This window comes from Orbicella faveolata, unplaced genomic scaffold (genome assembly GCF_042242905.1).
Source record: "Orbicella faveolata isolate gen_17 unplaced genomic scaffold, um_ofav_v1 contig_4, whole genome shotgun sequence".
Classification (NCBI taxonomy): Eukaryota; Metazoa; Cnidaria; class Anthozoa; order Scleractinia; family Merulinidae; genus Orbicella; species Orbicella faveolata.
Genome location: NW_028301569.1, coordinates 5,442,350 through 5,464,848, shown reverse-complemented (window position 1 = coordinate 5,464,848; position 22,499 = coordinate 5,442,350). Strand labels below are relative to the sequence as shown.

At 38.3% G+C, this 22,499-nt stretch overlaps 3 protein-coding genes and 1 pseudogene across 3 annotated transcripts; 3 read left to right on the top strand and 1 right to left on the bottom strand.

Annotated features, from left to right (window-relative positions):
- The first annotated feature begins 737 nt into the window (after window positions 1–737).
- On the top strand, window positions 738–2,928 carry LOC149101179 (melanocortin receptor 4-like). Its single transcript, XM_089276455.1, has one exon. It carries the CDS (start codon window positions 1,152–1,154, stop codon window positions 2,079–2,081), a length of 930 nt encoding a protein of 309 aa, XP_089132581.1. The 5' UTR covers window positions 738–1,151; the 3' UTR covers window positions 2,082–2,928.
- A 1,681-nt stretch (window positions 2,929–4,609) lies between these two features.
- On the top strand, window positions 4,610–6,826 carry LOC149101178 (melanocortin receptor 5-like; annotated as a pseudogene).
- Window positions 6,827–12,364: 5,538 nt separating this feature from the next.
- LOC149101177 (melanocortin receptor 5-like) lies at window positions 12,365–14,776 on the top strand. Its single transcript, XM_089276125.1, has one exon. The coding sequence runs from the start codon at window positions 12,887–12,889 to the stop codon at window positions 13,796–13,798; it is 912 nt and encodes a 303-aa protein (XP_089132251.1). The 5' UTR covers window positions 12,365–12,886; the 3' UTR covers window positions 13,799–14,776.
- A 5,363-nt stretch (window positions 14,777–20,139) lies between these two features.
- LOC110041190 (melanocortin receptor 4-like) lies at window positions 20,140–21,686 on the bottom strand. Its single transcript, XM_020746472.2, has one exon. It carries the CDS (start codon window positions 21,064–21,066, stop codon window positions 20,140–20,142), a length of 927 nt encoding a protein of 308 aa, XP_020602131.1. The 5' UTR covers window positions 21,067–21,686.
- Window positions 21,687–22,499: the final 813 nt, after the last annotated feature.

Sequence of the window (22,499 nt, the reverse complement as noted above, 5' to 3'; positions counted from 1 at the left end):
ATATTACAAAGGACTATTAAAAAAGTAAATGTGAGAGCCCCGGAACGAAAATAGAATTCTCCCCAGACTTCTTTGGAAGTAAGTTTATTGTAATGCGCATGCGTAACCCTTTGTTTTCCTAGACAATGTTTACTCGTTTAACCACCGGGCATCAAAGCATTTTGTTTAATTCCCAGTGTTTCCTGGGGTAGCCAGGCCTTTAAATCATGCTTTCGAAACATGTTTCCCAGTTTAGGCTTTATGAAAGCAGCATTGTCTAGTTTTCAGTGCTGCTCATTAAAAATGCTTCCCAGCAACAGCGAGCGCAAGACAATGGCTGACGTCGAAGTTGAAGTAGAAGAGCCACAAATGGGTGACAGAAAAGAGAACGGAAAGAAGGAAGTAAATTGAAACGACGAGGGGTATAGTTACACATTACCTAGTATGAGGACAGAGCTGTTTGTGTGATGCAGAACCCGAAGACTACATACAAAGGGACGAAAATGAAGTGGAAATGAACGATTATGAAAGGCAAATGGAAAAATTCTTCGATCACAAGTTGTGCGTATGCATGACCCTTTGTTTTATAAAACAACACATTCGTTTAGCCACCGGAGCAGAATAAAATTAATAAAGTAACCCTTGTTCACACTTTTGTGAAGTTAAAATGTTTTAAAACGCGACGTCTCAGGCAGTGTTACTGATCTTCTTCAGCACCATAGTTCCAGCTCAATATTGCGGACTTGAAAGGATTATCAAGGTCTTTGTGAGGGTTATCAGCGCAGCCCCTTCATAGCACGTAATGCTGGATGTCAAGAAATACCAGAGAGCGGAAGTCCTTGTCATACTACAAGAAGGACCAATGGTAAACAAAGTCTTTACTTTACTGAGCTCCGAAAGAATCATATCTCATTCATGATGATGTCAGCTAACTGGGAAGGACAGGTGTCCATCATTTTGAAAGAAAGGTTGCCTCAATACTAGCAGGAAAACAGCTCAAATTGAGTAGTCTAAAATTTGGGAATAACGCATGTGTCCATCACTTTGAAAGAAAGGTGGCCTCGTTACCAGGAAGAAAACAGTTCAAATAGAGAGGTCTAAAATTTGGGAATGACACTACCTCGGCTTAGAAGTCGTTTCGCAAACAGCTGCACCAGACCTCGAGATTGATAATGGAGAACTTTTCCTTACACGACAACTACTCGAATGAGCTGAACGAAACAAGCACATCACCAGCAGTACTAATAAGGCAGCGCCGACATCTGTTAATTCCGGTCTTGAATATATTCTTCTCCATCACTGCATCAGTGGGCAATTCTCTGATCCTTGTTGCTCTTCATAAAGAGACTTCCCTTCATCCACCGACGAAACTCTTGTTTCGATGCCTGGCGGTCACTGATCTATGCGTCGGCCTTATTACACAACCTCTCTATGCTATGGCTGTTACGTCTCACGACACAGAGATAAATCGAGTTGTTTTGAAATATTTCGTCATTGGGAATTATGTTTCAAGCTACATGCTGTGCGGAGTATCAAACTTGACATCAACCGCAATAAGCGTGGACAGACTTCTCGCACTGTTGTTGGGATTGAGATACAAACAAGTTGTGACATTGTGGCGAGTTAGAGCAGTCCTGATATCTTTTTGGCTAGTTGGTGTTGCTGGTGGATTGATGTACCTTTGGAGCGAAAGCACTACCTGGATCGTAGTCTTCGTTTTCCTCGTACTTTGTCTTGTAACATCAATATTCTCTTATACGAAAATTTATCTTAAATTGCGAGAACACCAAACTCAAGTACAAGACCGTGTTCACCAGGGACAGACGAGCGGGACAGGAATTACTCTGAACATTGAACGCTACAAGAAGACAGTTTCCAGTATATCATGGGTTCAGTTGACATTAATTATTTGTTATGTTCCGTATGGTATCGAGTCTATATTATGGATGAACGGAATACGTACGGATTATTCTTGGCTGTCCACAGCAACACTAGTCTACTTAAACTCGTCTCTTAATCCAATTCTTTATTGTTGGAAAATGAGAGAAGTCCGACAAGCAGTAAAGGACACAATCAGACAATTTTGCTGTCGGGTTAACTAAGTTGTTTTGCACATTTATGCGAATTCGGGCGTAAGTTAAGTTGTTTCGCACATCATTAAACAAAATAGGCAATTAAAACAGTTAGCTTTCTTCAAAACCTAAGTCCAAACTAATCGTCTCAATGCTTTTTATCAGTTCTATTGCCTATTGTTGATTCACAGGAGTTTTAACCGATCTTTCTAGTGAGCATCATTAGGAAACAAAAATACATTTACAGTAACTGATGCGACGGTTATAAACCAGCAACTGCTATCAGAAAAAGCGTTGTTTCTCTGTAATCGTTCGGTCTATCTCACTTAACACAGTACAGGCTCATTAGAATAAACAAGGCTGTTCTACAGACAGCAATAACGAAACCTCGTTAACAGTGTGTTTCTCCAAGATATTTGAGGGCACTAAGTATGACTTTGCCATCTGCTCATATGTTGTTAACCATGACAGCAGCTCGATGTTGAATCGTTCGAAAAGCGCATTAATGTAGGCAAAACAATGAAAATCTGAAAAAAAAAGAAAAAAAAGAAAAAAAAAAAACTTTGGTGTCGATATCGCAATGAACTTTGTAGTACTTAACACTAGTTTAAAAACGGAAGCATTATGTTCATTGTGGAAAATTCTGACTCATATGCCGGCCGCATTGACAACAGTCAGGTTAGAGGACAGCTGTTCAATGGATGGTTTTGTTGAATCGGTCAAATCGCGCACAGAATGGTTACAAAATATTGTAAAATGAATTAGATAAATGAATGTCCTTGTAACCATGTTAAGAAAAGTCAGCTTTAATTTTTGTAGCATATACATGGAGCAAGCCGGTTATGCAAACTAAATAAAGAGCTTTAATTTTTTTCTATTTGTATTCATTTTGCATAATATTACTATTTTCATTTACACGCGTTGGAGAGTAACATTCTTATTTCCCCAACTTTCCATGATGCCTTAAGTTGATCGTCTTAATCTTAGAAATAACGTTAAATTTGAAACAAAACATGTTAAAAAGACTAAACACTAAATAGTTTATACCATCCCTTGTCTAAATGAGCGCAATCTGTTTGTTTTTTATGTAAATATATATTAACACACTGAGAGCTGATGAATTATTATGAAAAGGGGGGAGCTGGGGGGGGGGGGGAATTCTGAGTTTCCCATATCCTGGCCTAAATGAGCATTTCATATTGCATTATGTGCTAAATGTCCCATGTCCCATTAACCCCCCACCCCCCGCCCCTCAAATACCCTGTATCCCGTGAGTTAAGTTTTTACGTAAATATCTATTATTCAGAAACCCTAGCAGGGCCTCAGGCCTTCTTGGGGGGAGGGGGATGGTGTAAACGGCCAGTTGTCCATGAATGTGAAGATGAACGTCCGCTTTACATGCAAATTTACCTCAAAAATAATTTATTGCTTAAAATAATGGCGGGCTTTGCCGTTCTTTTTACGCTGGTTGTGTATTGGCTTTTCATTTGAAGAACAATATATACTCTGGGCTCAGTTCTGTGAGAACGAGAGAATTAATTTTCCTGTTCCAATCTTCTTTCTATGTGTAAAAAGTGGTATTTCTTTTTTTTAATTTTTCCGAGCATGAACTGAGATCGAATAATCCTACCGCTTGCTTTACTGAAGACCACAAACTCTGGCAGCGTGTGCGGGAATAGACTAGAATATTGAAAGAAGCCTAATACAGCTGAAAACCGGGCGGATGAAGTTTGACTGACGTACTTTGTTTACCGGAAAAATACTAAAGTATAGTAAAGAAAAAAATGACCACGGGATTTTTTCAAATCTCCCTGCCTTTAATACTTCTGCTAATTGTGATCTCGACGTACTCAATAAACAATTGAGGATCTGTGAACCGGCTACTCATCACTTGTCTTATGTTGATTTTGCTTTAATTAAAAACTGAATCAACCGACCTCGCAAACTACTCTCAGACATCAACTAAGCTAAAAGAAACATTGTTCAGTTCACAAGCTCATGCCAGAAAGAAGAACTCTGCTACAAAACGTTATCTTTGGGTAAAATATAGTTCAGTTGGCAGCTACAAAATTGAGGGTGATTCCAGAATCAACATATATGTTAAATATTCCGGCTTCATACACGCTTCTTAATAAAGAGAAAATCAACAAAATATCTCATTAAATAGGTGACAGAGTTTAGGAAGGTTTGGCCATCTTTACCCACATGCTCTCTGAATCTGTAGGCTTACATGTTATTATTCATCAACAACAAAACAAAACGACTGGTTAGACAGATCATGGGACGATCTGACCAAAACACGTTATGTAGTTAGTAGTGACATATCTGTCCCCAATTTGAAAACATTATGTTAATAACTAATGCAGGTGCTTGACTTGTTTTGATTATGATATTAGCGCAGCGTAAACCTTTGAGTTAAGATAATTTTCATATTCTAATTCAATAACTGATATGGAAGAGTGGTACTTCCTTGTCAGTATCATTCAAAATAACAAACAATTTAACGCATACACATTTTAGCTATCTGATTCTTCAGCTAATAAACACTACTCAGCAACTCATAAACCGGATATTATATCAGTAATCACACATTGGAAAGAAACTAACACTATTTTGTGCCGCCTCAGGAAAATAAAGTGGAGAAGAAATCGCCTTCACGAACAAATGGCTAACTTCAGCTTCCAAGGTGCAAACTGCACAAGCGAGATGAACCAAACAGACACATCAACATGGCTAACTGGAGTACTTATTTTTCTTTCAACCTTGAACATTTTTCTTGCCATCACTGCTTCACTGGGCAATGCTTTGATCCTCGTTGCTCTTCGTAAAGAGACTTCCCTGCATCCGCCAACAAAACTTCTGTTTCGATGTCTCGCAGTCACTGATCTTTTGGCTGGCCTCATTTCACAACCACTTTTTGCTTCCGCCATAATAACGCGATTAGAGCGAATAACTAACATGAACTACCGATACCTGGACGAAGCATTTATTGTTACAGGGTTCACTTTGTGTGGGATATCAGTCTTGACTTCAACAGCAATAAGCGTGGATAGACTTCTTGCTTTGTTGCTGCGTTTAAGATACAGACATGTTGTAACTTTGAGATGAACTCGCGCAGTAATAGCCTGTCTCTCTGTCACCGGTGTTTCAAGTGGATCGACATATCTTTGGAATAAAAGTATTTCCCGGATTGCAGTCGACATCTTTGGAGTAATGTCTCTCATAACTTCAATTTTCTGTTACGCGAAGATTTATTTGACATTACGGCAACAGCAGTCTCGAGTCCGCCAGGAACAAGTCAGCCAAGGAGAGCCAAGCGAAGGAGGAGCTCCATTGAATATAGCTCGATACAAAAAGACAGTTTCTAGTATAGCGTGGGTGCAGATGTTGTTAGTAGCTTGCTATATTCCGTATTTTATCGTGTCTATATTCAGACTAAGTATCATGTCGAATGGAGGATTAATTGAGGGGGTTTATTTGGCTACGGTAACTCAAATATACTTGAACTCGTCTCTTAACCCGATTCTCTATTGTTGGAAGATCAGAGAAGTGAGAAAAGCAGCAAAAGACACGATTTGTCAGGTCCACTGCTATTGCATGTAGCCAGTGATGGTTTCCATATTACTGGCTGGAAACAGAGAAACCACTCCTCTTGTTTGAGCTTTGCACAATATTGTACCACGACAAAAAGGTTTTCAAAACTTAATTTAAAAACTATATATATATATTTTTTTTTTCCTAGGGCTGCTTTTGTTCCAACTCAGGATGACAAAAAGAATTAAAGATACATAAATAAGCGGGACGAAAAAGCTTTAAATTTCCCCGAGGAAAACACTATCATCAAACAATAACTTTGTGTTGATGCAAGTAGAACGCACATGTCAATAAGGGGAGTGATTAAAACTTGTTTATACGCAAATAAGAACAGATTATGTCAGAAAAACTCATTGATATTCATTAACTGAAGCGGCTGTTATCTCCTTCGTTGTTATTGCTTCTTTTTCGTGTTTTGGTTGTTTGTTTGCTTTTTATTTTGGTCAAGTGTGATGATATGTTTAGTCATTGATGCAAGCTGGCCGTCCACCGTTGTTGCTTTCATTGTTGGCGAGAAATCTTGGGCTTGACTGCTAGTGAAAGTGTCGTGGTGAAAGGCCTAAAGGTGAATACGAGGAAGGCAATGAACATAAAATGAAATAAACAGACCTGTTTAATACTCAAAGAAAACAACAAATAAACAATAATAATAATAATAATAATGATAATAATAACAATATATTTAAAAGAGGCAAAAATAACAAAAAGCAGGTGTCGATTCGTTAACTTCTCCATTGATGTGTTAATGTATTTCAGTGGGTATTTCAAACTTCTGGAATAAGAAAATCCTTTGTTGAGAAAGCTGGATTAAATAAGTTAGAAGAAACAATTAATGCCCGATTTTACGAATCGGAAGATTTGACAGAACAACTCTGCTACAAAATTCTGCCAGAAAACCACGTCTAGGTGATTGGAGGCCTCCTCTTAAAATATTAAATTTATTTTGCATGGGTTTTTTTTTTATTTTATCTTATTATTTAATGAATAGGTTACCAACAAACTGACATCCTTTTTTACGTTGTGTTTGATTCCAGAATCTCAGAAGCCTCATATACATGTGTTTCTTGCTAACTGAGACAACATCAACAATAAATGGTGACAAGGTTTAGTCAATTTAGTCATCTTCCTTCACATCCTCTAACTTATTTTCACTTACTATTCGTAAAAACAAAATGGACAAATTGTAGGGAGATGTGATCAGAATAGGCTATATATTTTCATCGCGATTTGAAAGAATTTTGCTATCATGTTAAGTTTTAAGCGATCCAGGTGCTTTTTACTGTATTGATTATGGTTTCGGCCTAATTGCGAGACAACAGACTTCCTGTTCTGTATTTTTGCATAGATCGGTGCTAAATTAACCGAGGCTTCAACAATTTTTCTCACCACTCTTTCATGCTAATTAATGGCGGCGATTGAAGGCATTATATTCAGTGGAGGACAATTCTATCGCTTATATAGAAATTAACCACAGAAAAAAGAAAAAAAATGGCTATTCTGTTCAATACAATATATCTTTGTTTGTCACAGTGTATTCGCCCCCTGGGAACATTTCCAAAATGATTTGGAATTCTGGTCTCTGATTGAGCACCAAATTGGACACATTGCAGTTTTGGTGTCCAATCGCTGAGCACCACCTGACTGCACCACTTTTACACCTTATGGTTCAATGGGTATTCCATTGATGGACAAAGAACTAAAAATATTGTCACAGTAGACTTTCTTAGTTTGGGTTGTTTGTTTTCCTTTACAGCTGACCACGTGATTTTCACCAGAGAATTGTTCTTTTATCAGTCATATAAATGCGACTATTTGAAAATTTGAAAGCAGGATTTTTCAAGAGTACCATCTCATGATCTGAAATGGGGCAACAACCCCCCCTCCCCCCCCCCCCCCCCACCACCACCACTACTACAATTACAAAATTAAGAATGCCTGCTGGCCCGAAAAAACAACTGCTCACTTTAGTTGTATCCGTTTGAAATTAACGCCACTGTACTTCCTCGAACCTCTAGCTACGGCGTCAGAGAGACTGTGCCTAGGGGGGTAAAAGAGTTCTGCGACCGGGAAACCACTAGTGTACCAGGAACGTTCACATGTCGACAACCCTGCAAAGAGTCCAAAGTCCATGCTCGTGGGCCAAAGAGATTAACCCCCATTCACAAACACTTAAACTGCAAATCATCTCGTGCCGTGGATGCCCCCATATTGCCCCCATATCGCGCCTATATTTAAGTTTAAGTTGCAGGATTGAAATAGCTTTGAAACTCTTGCTAGACCATGAACTTGAGCCATGTCTGAGCCCGATTTTAAACGACACGTTGAAATGGTTTACTGATGTACAATCCAATATATTCATCCGTTTTAGAACTGTTTCTAACCTTGCCTGCATTTTATTCAATTCAATTGAATGTCTTACTCTATTAGCGCGGTCAATTCTTTTTCAAGCTAGTTGACAGTAAAAACCAATTCCACCTGAACTTGCCAGCTCAGTGCAAATTAAGGGCCAACGAAATAACTCACTAAGTTACTTCGTTAATTACGATTCTAGCAAAAATGGCAAACAACATTGAGATATTTTTTGAAAGAAATTTTCGCCATGGTTTTGGTTTCAGCAATGGCATGCTTCAATAATGGTATAGTTTTGTAAAATTTGCTGTTCTAGGAGCATTTGTGGTAAGAGCGAACTCAAATTACTCATTCACAGTTAAGCGCCATTTTATTAAAAATGCAGTATAATTGCTGTGTCCGTTTAGCAGGAGACTTTAGTACAATTTAATTGATGACATCACTGAAATAATTCATAAAACCATCCAAAAGTTCCGGCCTATGTTAATATTTAAGTACAAAGAACGGGTTTGCATGCTCAGTTTCATTAACTTTAATGAAAAAATTAAGTTACTGGATTGACAGAAATGGCAAAAAAAAAAAAAAAACCAAAGTGATACTTTTCCTGCACATTAATCACGGCCTCTGAACGTGTTACTCGCTTTAGCCAGCGTGCCCTTTTAAGCAGGCCACGATGGTGAATTTTACACAAGCGAATTAAATGGACGAAGCACATTGATATGGCCAATGAAAATAGTTGCGCCTTTATCAGCCCTAAACATTTTGCTGTTGATCACTGCATCACTAGGCAATGCTCTGATCCTTGTTGCTCTTCATAAAGAGACTTTTCTTCATCCACCAACAAAACTTTTGTTTAGATGTCTGGCGGTCACTGATCTTTTTGTGGGCCTTATTACACAACCAAGCTTTGCTGTCGCCTTTATCTCTCATATTGTTAAGTTGAAAACGAATTTTTTCCACATTTATGCGCGAAAAGTAAATGGAGCATTCAGCTTTATTTTAGTTTGTGTGAGATATCGATCATGGCATCTTCTGCAATAAGCGTAGACAGACTTCTCGCTCTGCTGCTTGAGACGCGTCCGCCGAGTTGTGATATGTACTTGGGTGATTGGTGTTTCATGCGGAGTGATGCGTTTATGGAGCTATCGTATTACCTGAATTGCATTTATTGTTGTTGAAATTCTTTCCCTCATAACCTCGATCTTCTCTTACACGAAGATTTACTTGAAACTGCAACAACGGCAAGCTCAAACCCAGGAACATGTCAACGAAGGACAACAGAACAGAGCAGGAATTCCACAGGATATTGCACGATACAGAAAGACAGTTTCTAGCATAGCATAGGTGCAGTTGGTGCTGGTAGCTTCCTATCTTCCGTATTTTATTGTGTCTATACTCAGATTAACTATGACGTCGAATAGCAACGTTAACTCAGATATACTTAAACTCCACCCTGAATCCGATCCTTTGTTGTTGGAGGGTCAGGAAAGTGAAAAAAGCAGCCAAGAACACAATCAGATAGGTCTGCTGCTAATTTATGTAGTTTATGGCATCCATATTACGCTTGATAAAAATTAACATAAGAAATCAAAGGAGACCTATGGCCAAACTAGTGGATTAGGTAATCTAGAGATGAAGCATATTGGTGAACTTGCAACTACTGGTATATTATCAAATGCTGTTACAATAAGCCGGGTTTGTACCATGCAAGGTCGCACTTAACTCAGAAAGTGTGGGCTTTTTTTTGCACACATATTACAAAGACATACGTCCAGAATAGCTAGGGTGGCAAAATTGCAGCAGAACATGGAGTGGTAAAGGCTAAGGGTTCTTGGGTCACAGAGGAACTCCTGCCCAACAAATCATAGAGTACTCTTCTCCCTCCCCTCTCTTCCCTCACACCCAGATCTTGATGTTGATCTGCCTGCTGGAAAAATTTGCATGTATACAAGTCGTACGAGCTCACAAATGTTTTTCTTTGTATTTCATTCAAGGTTATAGGTATGGTTTCTTATGAGACAGCACTTCTTTTCCAATGTGGAACCGCTTGTCTCTATATATATTGCACGTAAAATACATCAAAATAAGATACTCTTTTGCAAGCATTTTCAGTGTTGATCCGACAAATCTGTCGACCATAAATATATATGTGCTCCAACAACAATAATAACAGCTTTATTTAAGTGTCAATGTATTTAGTATTAACTAATAATTGGGGACAAGTTCACAGGGGGTTTCTTTCCCTTTGTTATCTTTTCAATCAGGAAGCAAAAGTGTAAACAAAAGACAGGGTAAAAATCATTTAAGCTTATCAAAATCAAGTATTTGGGAGTTTCTTTCAAGTTTATGTGCATTTTACATCTCAGAGTTCAGATCAATGTACTAAAATAAACAAGAAAAGTGTAGCGAACACAACTTTAATCTAAACTTAACTCGATGCCGGTTGAACATGGACAACTCAACATGAAAAACTTAAGTGTTTAAACTGCAAAGCGGTGAACGAAGGTCCTGCTTGATTGAACGTTGGATCTCACAGGAGATCTGATTAGCCAAACTTGAAAAGTAAAACGATAATACATCACTACTGCAAGGCTGACACAACGTCGTAGAGTTAAAACAATATTTCGGCTGGCCTCAGGTTTAGATGTTACTAAATTATAAATGAAATTACAATATCATACAATGGTGCCGATATTTGCCTTTTATTCAATAGCTCTTTCGCTCACTAAAAGTTGTTCGTTTTGCTCATATAAGCTCATTAAGGTCGAGGAATAAGACACATTCTCATCAAAGCTTACCACATTAGCTTTTCAGGTCACTTTCCAGCAAACAAATGCACATCTCCTGGTCATTTTGACCGCCTGGACGACTCAAATGCTCCTGAAATTCAGCCTTCAAGTTGGCCATAGTACTAATTCGAACATTCGAAGTCAACTCCACTTCAATTTAGCGAAACACCTAACATTAATGGTCGTGTAAAAGTTACAAAATCATCAATATTCGGGTTGGCACGATGCACGCATTAAGTATTAGGCTCGCACTGACTGCACGGTTACTATTCCAATATGGCGTCGGGCTCGGTTACTATTCCAATATGGCGTCGGGCGCGGTTACTATTCCAACATGGCGTCGGACTCGGGCGCTCTCGTTCGGGCCGACTAATTACGAGCAGTGTCTACACCTGAGTGAGTGAGTAAGTGAGTGAGTGAGTGACACATTTGCATATCGGAGTCCCCCGCAACAAACACGTTTCTACGCTTAGCGTATCCACGAGTTTAAAAACGACTCAACAACAATTACATCAACTACTCAGGTTCTGGCACACAAGCCCGTGAAATTTGAAAATGCAGTTTTATTCCACAGATAATCCTACCGTTCACACTTATCCGGAGAAAATGTCCACCAAAGACGGAACTTTTCGTTAACGCTCTTCAAAAACGGAGGCTGAATTGGAAAACGTCGGTTTTGCGTTTAAGTGTGAACGGAAAACATTTTTAAAGGGAGCTTTCGGGAAAAAAAAAAAAAATGACGAGACGATAATAATGTGATTTACCCTAACCCAACCTCGAAGGTGCACTCAAGAGTTGATTGATGCGTTTAAAATTTCTCCGGCGTAGTGTGAACGAACCTCGATTGATATGAAGCCGAATTTGTATAACACGCAGTTACGCTGGACAACTCACCTCTCAACTCTATTCAGGAAGAAAATATTTGAAATTTTCAATCTCCCTTGAACTGAAAAATTACGAATGTTTGTTTTAAAATAGGCAATTTTTTTAAATCGAATTGTGTAATTAATGTAGAAACATTCTTCTTCTTGGCATTGAATCAGAGAAAAATTTTACTAGTTCTGTTTTCATCCTAGGTTTGTAGTAACTTGCGGACATTTAGGGTTCGATGACGCAAGCTAGCCCTCCGTTATGGTCTTAATTCGCTGCTGAGCAACCTTCGGATTGAAATAAGCGTAGAGTCGTTTCTTCGAAATGTGGAAACAACTAAAAAGGCGGAAAACACAAAGGAAATAAATAAACTTATCTCATGTTCAAAGGGGAAGTAACTTAGTGCAGCATTTCGCAACAACTAGTATGGATAAAACAATTGTGAAAAGAAAAACGGATTCAGCTAAAAGCAGGTGAAGGTCAGTTGTCGTCTTGATTGAGAAGTCCTTAATTTCATCTTTTAATAAATTTTAATGTTTCGATGAAAAACTTAAACGACAGAAATAAAACGAAAAAGCGAAATAAGCCGAAATAAATAAATTCTGGCCCAACTTTACGAGCCTAAACTGCAGAAAAAACTACAGCAAACAAACTCTGCTACAAAAGTTTGCTATTGGTTGAACATATGTAGTCAACTACTTTACGTGCATGGGTGATTCCAGAATCAACATATGTATGAATGATTAAATATTACAGCGTCATATTTGTTTCTTTATAAAAGCAAAATCGGCAAATATATCTGATAAATCGGTGGCAGAGTTTAGTCCGTTTAGTCATCTTTCTCCAAATCCTGTATCTTGCGGCTTCATTCCTCATCATGAACAATATGAAACGACTGAAAGATCTCTGCCTTCTAGAGGTTTCTCTATCTCTTTATTTTCTTACTAATTAAGGCTGGCGACTGATGTGATATCGTAATTCAATAATTTATAAGGAAGCTAAGACTGGTTGTTTGTTCAAGCAGCTGCTTTATCGATCACAACATCACCCGAAGACAAAACATTATTTAACGAATTCACATCTTGACAGTCTGACGCTACATATTTTTCTTCTTCTCGATAATACAGTGCATTTAGTTATACCTGTTATTTATCGCTTAATCATCCATCAGTAAGAAACTGAAATTACTTCGTGACGACACTGGACAAGTACTGACCATTTAGAAAACTGGGAATGTTTACCACACAAGATGAATATGGAAACAGCACTAGCGAGATAAACCAAACAGGCCCATCAACATGGCTAACCAGCCTGCTTGCACTTTTCTCAGCTTTGAACATTTTCTTGTCCATTACTGCATCACTGGGCAATGCTCTGATCCTCGTTGCTCTTCGTAGAGAGACTTCTCTGCATCCGCCAACAAAACTTTTGTTTCAAGCTCTTGCAGTCACTGACTTTTGTGCCGGCCTTGTTTCACAACCACTTTTTGCGGTCGCTGTAATGACGAATATAATTGAGATGAATTACTCTCATGAAGGGTACATCGTTACAGCCTTTATTTTGTGTGGGACATCAGTCTTGACCTCGACGGCAATAAGTGTGGATAGACTTCTCGCCCTCTTACTGGGTTTGAGATACAGACATGCTGTAACTTTGAGACGAACTCGTGCAGTTATAGTTTGTTTCTTTGTCATTACTGTTTCATGTGTAATGATGCATTTCTGGAATAAAAATTTTGCCTGGATCGCCATCATTGCCTTTGGAGTGGTTTGTCTGATAACTTCAATCTTCTCTTACACGAAAATTTACTTGAAACTACGACAACATCAAGCTCAAGTCCAAGAACATCTTAACCAAGGACAGCCAAACGGGGGAGAAACTCCACTGAATATCGCTCGATACAAGAAGACAGTTTCTAGCATAGCGTGGGTACAGTTGGTGTTAGTAACTTGCTATATTCCGTATTTGATCGTGTCTATACTTAGATTAAGTGTCAAGTCGAATGAAAAGTTAATTGAGGTGATTTATTTTGCCGCGGTAACTCAGATATATTTAAATTCATCTCTGAATCCGATTCTGTATTGTTGGAAGAACAAAGAAGTGAGAAGAGCTGCAAAATACACGATCAGTCAGGTCTGCTACTAATATATGTAGTTAATGGTATTCATTGTAGGTTGTAAACAAAGAAACTAGCCAGCTTGTCTGAGCTTTGGCAAAAAGAGCTTTCAAAACTTAATAAAAGACTATACATTAATCAAAAGGCAGCTGATAAAGGCATACGTGGAAACAAACTTTTTCTTAGGTCTTAGGTGAATAAAAAAATAATAATAAAAAAAATAAACCACTTTGGAATCAACTCAGAATCCGATGAGACCGAATTTTTATTAATTGCATTCAGTCAGTTGCCTCTGCAATGCTGGAACATTTCATTCTAGAGACAATTCCATCTTTAGGGTCGGGGTCTCGAAGGTTTCGGTAAAGACGAGAAAATTAATCTAAAAAAAGCATCCATGTAACACCAAAACGACACCTCGTGTTCTCTTACAGCCTTTCACTAGCAGACAAGAAGAATGGTTCTAGTCAGCAGGTCTAGCAAGGATAGCAACAGTTCCGACCAATTTAGAATAAATGGTACAACTAGCAGAATTTCTCTTTCATATTCAGTTGCATGCTGTTAAACTTTCTCAAATTTAAGTCATGACGTGACCGTGTTCGGATGTCTAATAATTAGCCTAGATTCAGTTTACGATTTTGTTTCTTCGTTTTCACCTTAGTTTAAAATTTAGTTGGGAAGATATATTAAACATCCATGACAGTGTTTGACGACGTTTTCAAATGCCTCGAAGTTCGGCAAAATACTCCACTACACGTCGTATTTTCTACTCTGTTCTCGGTGTTTGGAAATGTGGTCAAACACGTTGTTTCGTGTTTGATATATTACATCTTGTTTGATTTTACTCCCGTAGTACGCAATCTTCATTGTACCACCAGTTTTGCTGAATTGCAGCCAAAATTTATGCAAGTAATCCTTGAAACTTATGCAGTGGCGACTTTGTAGTTAAATGAGCTGAATGCGAAAAAACAAATTAAACGTGACTAAGCTGAGTCAAAAAATTAAAGTTGTATTGAATTAAATGAATGAGGAAATTTAAAAGATGCATTAAATGAGCTGAATTAGAAAGTCCCGCATTTTCCAAAGAAAACAATATTGTCAAAATACGATAACTTTATATTGACGCAGGAACACAAGTGTCAACGGACAATAGAAGGCGCGAGAAAACTTGTTAATAGCCAAATTAAAATAGATTCTGCGAGAAGCATTACTCAATAAACCATTAGGTGAGTAGGCAGGCGAGTGGTTCCGCAGTAAACTTGACAATGTTATGACGAAATTTATCATCAATAAGAGGACACGCGCATAAAAAACTGACGCCAACTTGTTTTTTACAGTAACAAAACCCCCAAAATGGTCAAATGCCGGGAATAAATAAGGGGAAAAGACGCCTTAAACTTGCGTAAACAAAGATAAGTCAAATGACGCGAACATTGTCAATAGCTTTTCTCGCTTTTTGATTGGTTACTTGAAAAAGTCCATAAAATCTTATTGGTTAAAAAGTTGACTGTTTGACAGCTGAAAGTTGAACTTGAAAGCTTGCGTAAATTAAAATTTTATCCGTCTGTACTCTTACTGATGGTAAAAATGAGCCAATCAGCGCTCGAGAAATTAGACAGTTATTGTAAAAACTTCATTTTAATTTCTTTTGATTCCTTAAGGTGGCTGAACTCAGTTTTGATACCTGTGTTTTATTCACCTTTTTCTCTAAAACTCTTGATCCTTCGGTCGCCAAAAATGGCAGCAGACAAGTTAACAACACAAACTTTGGTTTTTTGATGGTTAAGCTGACGTTTGTGCCGTTCTCATGGCAGCATGAATAAATATAAACAGGCCTTTAAAATCGGTTTTGTTTATTTGTAGAAAATCTAGTCATTAGATTTTCTTTATAACTTGCATGCAACAAGCTTGTGACGATTCTCACAAGTTAACCCCATTTTGCTAATAATTTAACAGAGAGATCTTTAATTGTCCCTTGTTGAAGGTTTACTGGAATATTTAGAATTTCCTTTGTTAAAGTTCAATTTTTTTTCAATACTCCAGTTACTTATTTCCTAAAGTATTTTCGTGCCAAATTTCGTGATATTCTAATGAGTGGTTCTCGAGGAGTAGGCGTATTTCCGACAGTGCAATTTTTCATTCAATTGCAATTTTTGACTTATTACGCATGCGTTGTATTTAACTGGGTTCTTTCGGTAACAATAACAAAGCTGAGAATTGCCGGGTTCTTTGCATCGTTACCTTTTCTAACATATCTTTGTAATAAAAGACTAAAACCATCAATACAATGCGTTCAATTATCGAGAAAAATAGCAAAGACAGTGCGGGTGTTGAGTAAATAAAATGATCGCTCTATTGACGGCATGTTTGTTTGTTGGAGTCCTTGTGCGCGCGCTGAATTGCATCAGCGAAAGCGCGCGCGAAACCTGTGTTCGGCCACCTTAGGCCCAGTTCATACGTCGCATTTCTGCCGTGTCGAATTCAATTCAATTAATTGCGACAGAAATGCGATTGTGGATTCATACGTCGCACTTGTGTCGCACTTAATTCAGAATTTATACTGTCGGGTATGTCGGCCAGCGGAAAATGTTTTAAACGTAGAGTATTCAACATGGCGGACGAAAATACCGAGCGACGAAGGACTTTAATTTTGCGAAAAATTGCCCGCCAATGGAACGAGAAGGAGAAGGTTGACAACAGAGCAGCATATGTTACAATATGTTCAGGTTGCATTGGGTCAAGAATGGCCAAGTTTCTTCTTTTTCCTTGGCGGGAAAACATTCACGCATGCTCAAATATTAACATAATGTATGGATTAGATTCGACACGGCAGAAATTCGACGTCTGAATCGGTGTCCCATTTCTGTCGGATAATGCGACAGGACCAGTCGAACGTGCGGCAGAAATGCGGGAGCCGATTCAGACGTCGAATTTCTGTCGAATTTAATTCATTGAATTGAATTCGACACGGAAGAAATGCGACGTATGAACCGGGTCTAAATTACGGTGGCTCCATAGGGTAATCATTTATCACGTTGTGCACGCTCTAGTGCTTTTTGTGCTCATGTTGACGTCATAAAATATCGAAAAAACACTGACGTTTTCCTTTGAGCGTGCGCAGATTACTTGGGCTTTCGTTCTAAGCGTGCGTGCGATCGTAAAACTATAGGGAGTTACCTTAAGGTTTATCGTCTGAAAATTGATAATTCTTCAAGTCCCGGTTTTTCGTGCAATCATTATATAACACTGTCCGATGGTTAAGGTAATAGTTAATAGTTTTCTATCCAATGGATAGCTATTTGCCCGACAGCGCATATCGTTATCTCGGCATGTCCATGAAACAACTGGAACCAGGTCAGCCTTTACTGTCTGTTCAATGGATGTTCCGTTGACAAAGTGCCAAAATATATTGTTACAATTCCTAAGAAATTGCAAAATTAAGAATGAGTGCTGGCGCAAAAATGAATAAACAAAGAAAACAAACAGGCATTCTATTTGAATATTTTACTGTCTTGAATGCTAAAACTACTGCTCATTTTAAACTAGGCAACGTGACAATGTCGTTTTTGGAAAACGAGGACGATTGACCTGGTATAATGTTTGATGCAGAAAATCAGAACTCAACAGAAATCAAAGAAATCACTTCTCATTTAAACGTGTAATCTTGTAGAGGGAGTTCTACGAGAACTCGGAACTATTTCGTGTACCATAGCTTATTACCATAGCGTCTCCCTTAAAAAGAGGGGATTTTCCAGAATGTTCCGTTACGTCAATGTTCATTGTCATAGTACACGTCAGTCTTAGTGTTATATAAAACAATCACTGGAAATTGTAATCTGGCCCCAGTTTTTCAAAGGCAGATAACGCTATCCTCTAGGTAAATTGCTTCCAATAGAGAAGTGTGAACAATACATTCTACCTCATCTTATCCGGTGGACAGCAATATCTGCCGTTTGAATAACGTACTGGGATTGAAGACTAATTTGCTGAGCCGGTAAGTGTCGTATTTTCTAGATGAAAACCTGGTCCGACTAAACACCGCATCATAGATTTGTAATTAAAACCCTCAGGGAAGTTCTATTTCAGGTTTAAAGATGATTTCCAGTCCGTACTGCGTAGTCTCAGCACCCTAATGTTTATAAAGATAAAAAACCTCACTCGATAGAATGCGAATCCATGTTTTTCGTTACGAACCACATACCTTATCTTTGAGGCCCTTCAAACTGCTTTATTGGTTTTTATAGCTTCAAAGTTGTTTCATCAAGTGGAGAAAGAACGAAACATAAAGCTCCGCGTCGCTTTGCGTCCATAAAGGCGGTTGACATGAAACTTCGAATTTACTTTATGTAAGTGGTTGAGAAGTAGTGGCGTCATGCATGAAACAAAACAAAAAACGTTAAGAACTCTCGAGAGTGCACAGTTATACGGTTAATATATTCAAGCTTAAAGTGCACTAACTCCAAATTTTTTTTTCGCTAAAATGAATTTACATGTTATTTGAAATACCTCTGCGAAAAAAATTTTGGGTTCGGTTAAATCCTCGATTTTCTGTGTCCCGACGAAATCTCGAAAATAGCCCCAAAACACCGCCATTTTGTTTCACGACCGAGTTTGAGGAGAATGGGTCCAGCGGCTGCTGTGACGTCTACCCAGGAAGGTCGAATATCTCACGTTCTCTCATTTCCTTCAGGATGGTGCAATACAGACAAACGATGGTTGATTTTGTCGAGCCGAAACAAGCGAACTGAGTCTGTGAGAACCATTGGAGAAGTCTCACTGGAATTTGTTCCGCAGACTTTCAAACGCTATTTTCAAAATTTTCTGCTTGAAGCCAACCAGCAATTTGTTGAAATACTACCTACAACCTATATCTTCCAGTCCCGCAGTATTTATGAAATAGCCAGCAAAGTTGAGTGATCAATCAAGAAGCGTTACGACCAAGTACCGGTATACTGATGTGGAAATAGGTCGCAACTGTACGCCGCCAACCAGCACTTATTTCTCTTGCGATTTAGATAAAAGTCGAAGATAAATCCTTTAGAATTACATAATAACAAAATTGTTACACTCACAGAGTTTTTCGAAGGTTTGGAAATCAGCAGTGCGATAAACACTCTAGACAATATAGTGTCGAAAATATGACCGCGTAACATTATCTGCGGACCGCTTAGGGAACATATCCTTTTCGCTTATCCGACGAAGTTTACTGCAAACTTTGAGAAAAAATTACATTGGTTATTTGGAGTTACGACTTAAAACGTGTGACAATGTGAAATCGGTAATTGTATGAAATGTTTCCTTCCGCCTTTACTTCCCACGACTTCAAAAATATAGTTCCAAACAATTCTACGATTTTCAATCGATCGAAGCCAGTGTTTTGGAGGTCATCAAGTCTCGAAAACTGCAACACTTACGTCGCTCTTATAAACATGAAGCATTCCAGAAAGTAAAACACAAACTGGATTTAATAGAACAGCCATACCTTGACAAAATATATTCTCGCTAAGGACAAATGTAAAGGGGCTATAAACACGCGTGGGAGTCTTGTGTTTAGGTGACGAAATAACCATCCAAAGCAACCCTTGAGTTTTCTTTCCTGCTTTTCGTTTGCCTGCTCCTCCACTTCGTATCTAGCTTTCCATTCCTAATATACAAGCAGCTCGTCCGCAACGAAGTCTTCCCCGTCGTCGCTTGAAATATTGCAAATTGTTCTCAAAGCTCTAAGTAGTGGGTTCACAGTTGTCGAACATGCTCGATCGAAGATTATTTCGGTGTCTTCCGAATCGAAACCTAACTCTGACTCCAGTGACGAAAAAGAAATGATTCTGAAACAAAACTTGGACGTTTTAGTCCCAAAATATATTGGAACGATTAGTTTTGTTTTCCATTTTCTCGAGCAAATACAGAGAGCTGACTGAGGCGCCATTGTGTTTGGTTCCTGGGTAGACGTCATCAGCAACCGCCGCCCCAGACTCCTTGAAACGCGGTCGTGTAACACTTCAGCGGTGACTTTAAAAGGGCATGGAAAATCGAGGATTCAACCAAATTCAAATTTTTTTTTCGCCCAAATGCTTCAGATAACAAGTGGATTCGTTTTCGCGAAAAAAAAATTTTGGGGTTAGGTGCACTTTAAGGCAAAATAATAAGATATCGAGCTCTCAAAAATAATGAATAAAAACTCTCATAAACTCCAAGCTAGAACAAGCTACAAAAGTCAACCAAACGCCGGATCCACGAAGCCTTATTTCACCCCGTCTCGATGGAAATAAAAATTAAAAGCGACTGTTGTTAAGTTTTGCAAACTGTTATTTCGGGGCTCAACGTTGAAAGAGCTCAATGAGTACAAACTATGGGTTTGAAACTGTGGATACAATTATCTATAAAAGGGGCAGATCTGTCTGATTGTGTCCTTTGCAGCTTGCCCCACTTCTCTGATCTTCCAACAACAGAGAATTGGGTTCAGAGACGAGTTTAGGTATATTTGAGTCACGGCAGCTAAATACAACACCTCTATTAGCCGTCCATTTGAAGTGATACTTAATCTGAGAATAGACATGATAAAATACGGAAGATAGCAAGCTACTAACACCATCTGCACCCACGCTATGCTGGAAACTGTCTTCTTGTATCGAGCTACATTTAGAGGAATTCCTCCTCCGTTCGGACATCCCTTGTTTGTATGGTCTTGTACCTGAGCTTGATGTTGTTGTAATCTGAAGTAGATCATAGTGTACGAGAAGATTGAAGTTATCAGAGAAACCACTCCAAGGATAATTACTGCAACCCAGGCAATGTCTTTATTCCAAAAATGCATCGTTCCACACGAAACACCAGTGGCAAAGAAACAGAATATAACTGCTCGAGTTCGTCTCAAAGTTACAACATGTCTGTATCTTAAACCCAGTAAGAGGGCAAGAAGTCTGTCCACGCTTATGGCCGTCGATGTTAAGACTGATAACCCACACAAAACAAAACCTGTAACAATGTAGCCTTCGTTGTGAAAGTTCATCCTAATTAGTCGCGTCATAACAGAAACCGCAAAAAGTGGTTGTGAAATAAGGCCAGCAAAAAAGTCAGTGACTGCAAGAGACCGGAACAAAAGTTTTGTTGGAGGATGAAGAGAAGTCTCCTTTTGAAGAGCAACGAGGATCAAAGCATTGCCCAGTGATGCAGTAATGGACAGCAAAATGTTCAAGGCTGAAATAGATACAAATACACTGGTTAACAATGCTGATGTGCTAGTATGGTTCATCTCGCTTGTGTTATGATTGTTCCCGTCTTGTGCGGCAAAGTTCGCCATTTTTCTTGGTAGTCAGAACTTCTTCAGGTTGTTCAGAGCAGCGCAAAGTGTTGTCAGCTTTTTTTTTCTTTTTTTTCTGATGACTAACTCTTAGATAAATATTTCGTATATGCGTCGTTTGGTTGTTTGTAATAATTAATTGTCCACATTGTCAACGGTCACGATGTTCAAACAAACAGGCAGTAAGATTCTGAAGACGTTACAGTATCAGGGAGCAAAAATGCGTATTCGTTAATTTGTGTGTTATCTCGGAGTGATGTAGTGATGGACAAGGCAGCTGCAAGAGCCCCGCGGCAAGAACGCATTAAGCTACATGACCACTCTTCCATATTACGTGTAATTGTCTTTTTTAAAAAAATGATCAATGTCAATTGTGTTACTCAATAGGAAGTTCTATTCAATTCTGAAGATCTTAATATTTTACAAAAGAGGGGAAGAGAATTCAAAACTCGCAGGAACTGTTCGTAGATTTAGCAATGGTTTATACATAAAAGCAATAGGAAAAGTCTGTCACCCAGTAATTAGGCCGAAACCGTAATCAAGACAAGCACCTGGTTATATTTACAAAATGCTTCCAAATCGAGATCGTTTCTTTGTAAACTCCATAGCTTATTCTGTTCACATGCTATGATGTTTCCATGCATATTGTCGTTGATGTCGGAATAATATTCAAGTTATGTGACTGAACTCTCGAAAACTCTATCATCCATTTATTTCGTTACTTAACTTCATTTAGGTAAGAGCCGCTGGAGTATTTCAATTATTGATATATGTGTTGATCCTGGAATTATCCACAACAGTTGGAACTCATTCATTCAACGAGCAAAATTTTGTAATAGAGTCGTCCTATCAAATCGTCTCGTATATATATTTTGTCCTCAAAATTGTTTCGTTTTACTTAATTTATTCGCTCTGGCTTTCTGGATAGCGGATATTCTATTTCCTAATGTTTAGAAATTTCACCAAAACGCATTAAATGAGAAAACTCAACTAAAGGCTCATTCAACGAAGAAATTAACTGATTGTCACCTGCTTTTTGTTCTTTTCTTTTCTTCCCATAAATTATTCTATATTCATGCAAAATACAAGGCTGTTTACCCTTAGAGTTAAAAGTATAGTTGATTTATACCCAATGTTTATGGACGGTGAGGAGTAGCATGTTCCCTTGATCTAAATCTTAAAGAATTATTAGCACCATCTTGCTATAGAACTACCAGTGAGCAAGAGACCGCTGTACTAGTAATTAAGAGAAGTTTTAAGTACAGAAGAAGTAGATACGATCCCTGAGAGCCTTTTTTTTTTTTTTTCTTTCAGTTTTCTTACTGGCAAAAATGATCACAATTTAGTCAAAACTGTACTGCGATTCCAAAAAAAAGAAAAAAAGAAAAAAGAAAAAAAAGAAAGTTATCTATTTAGCCTAATGTTGGAAATGT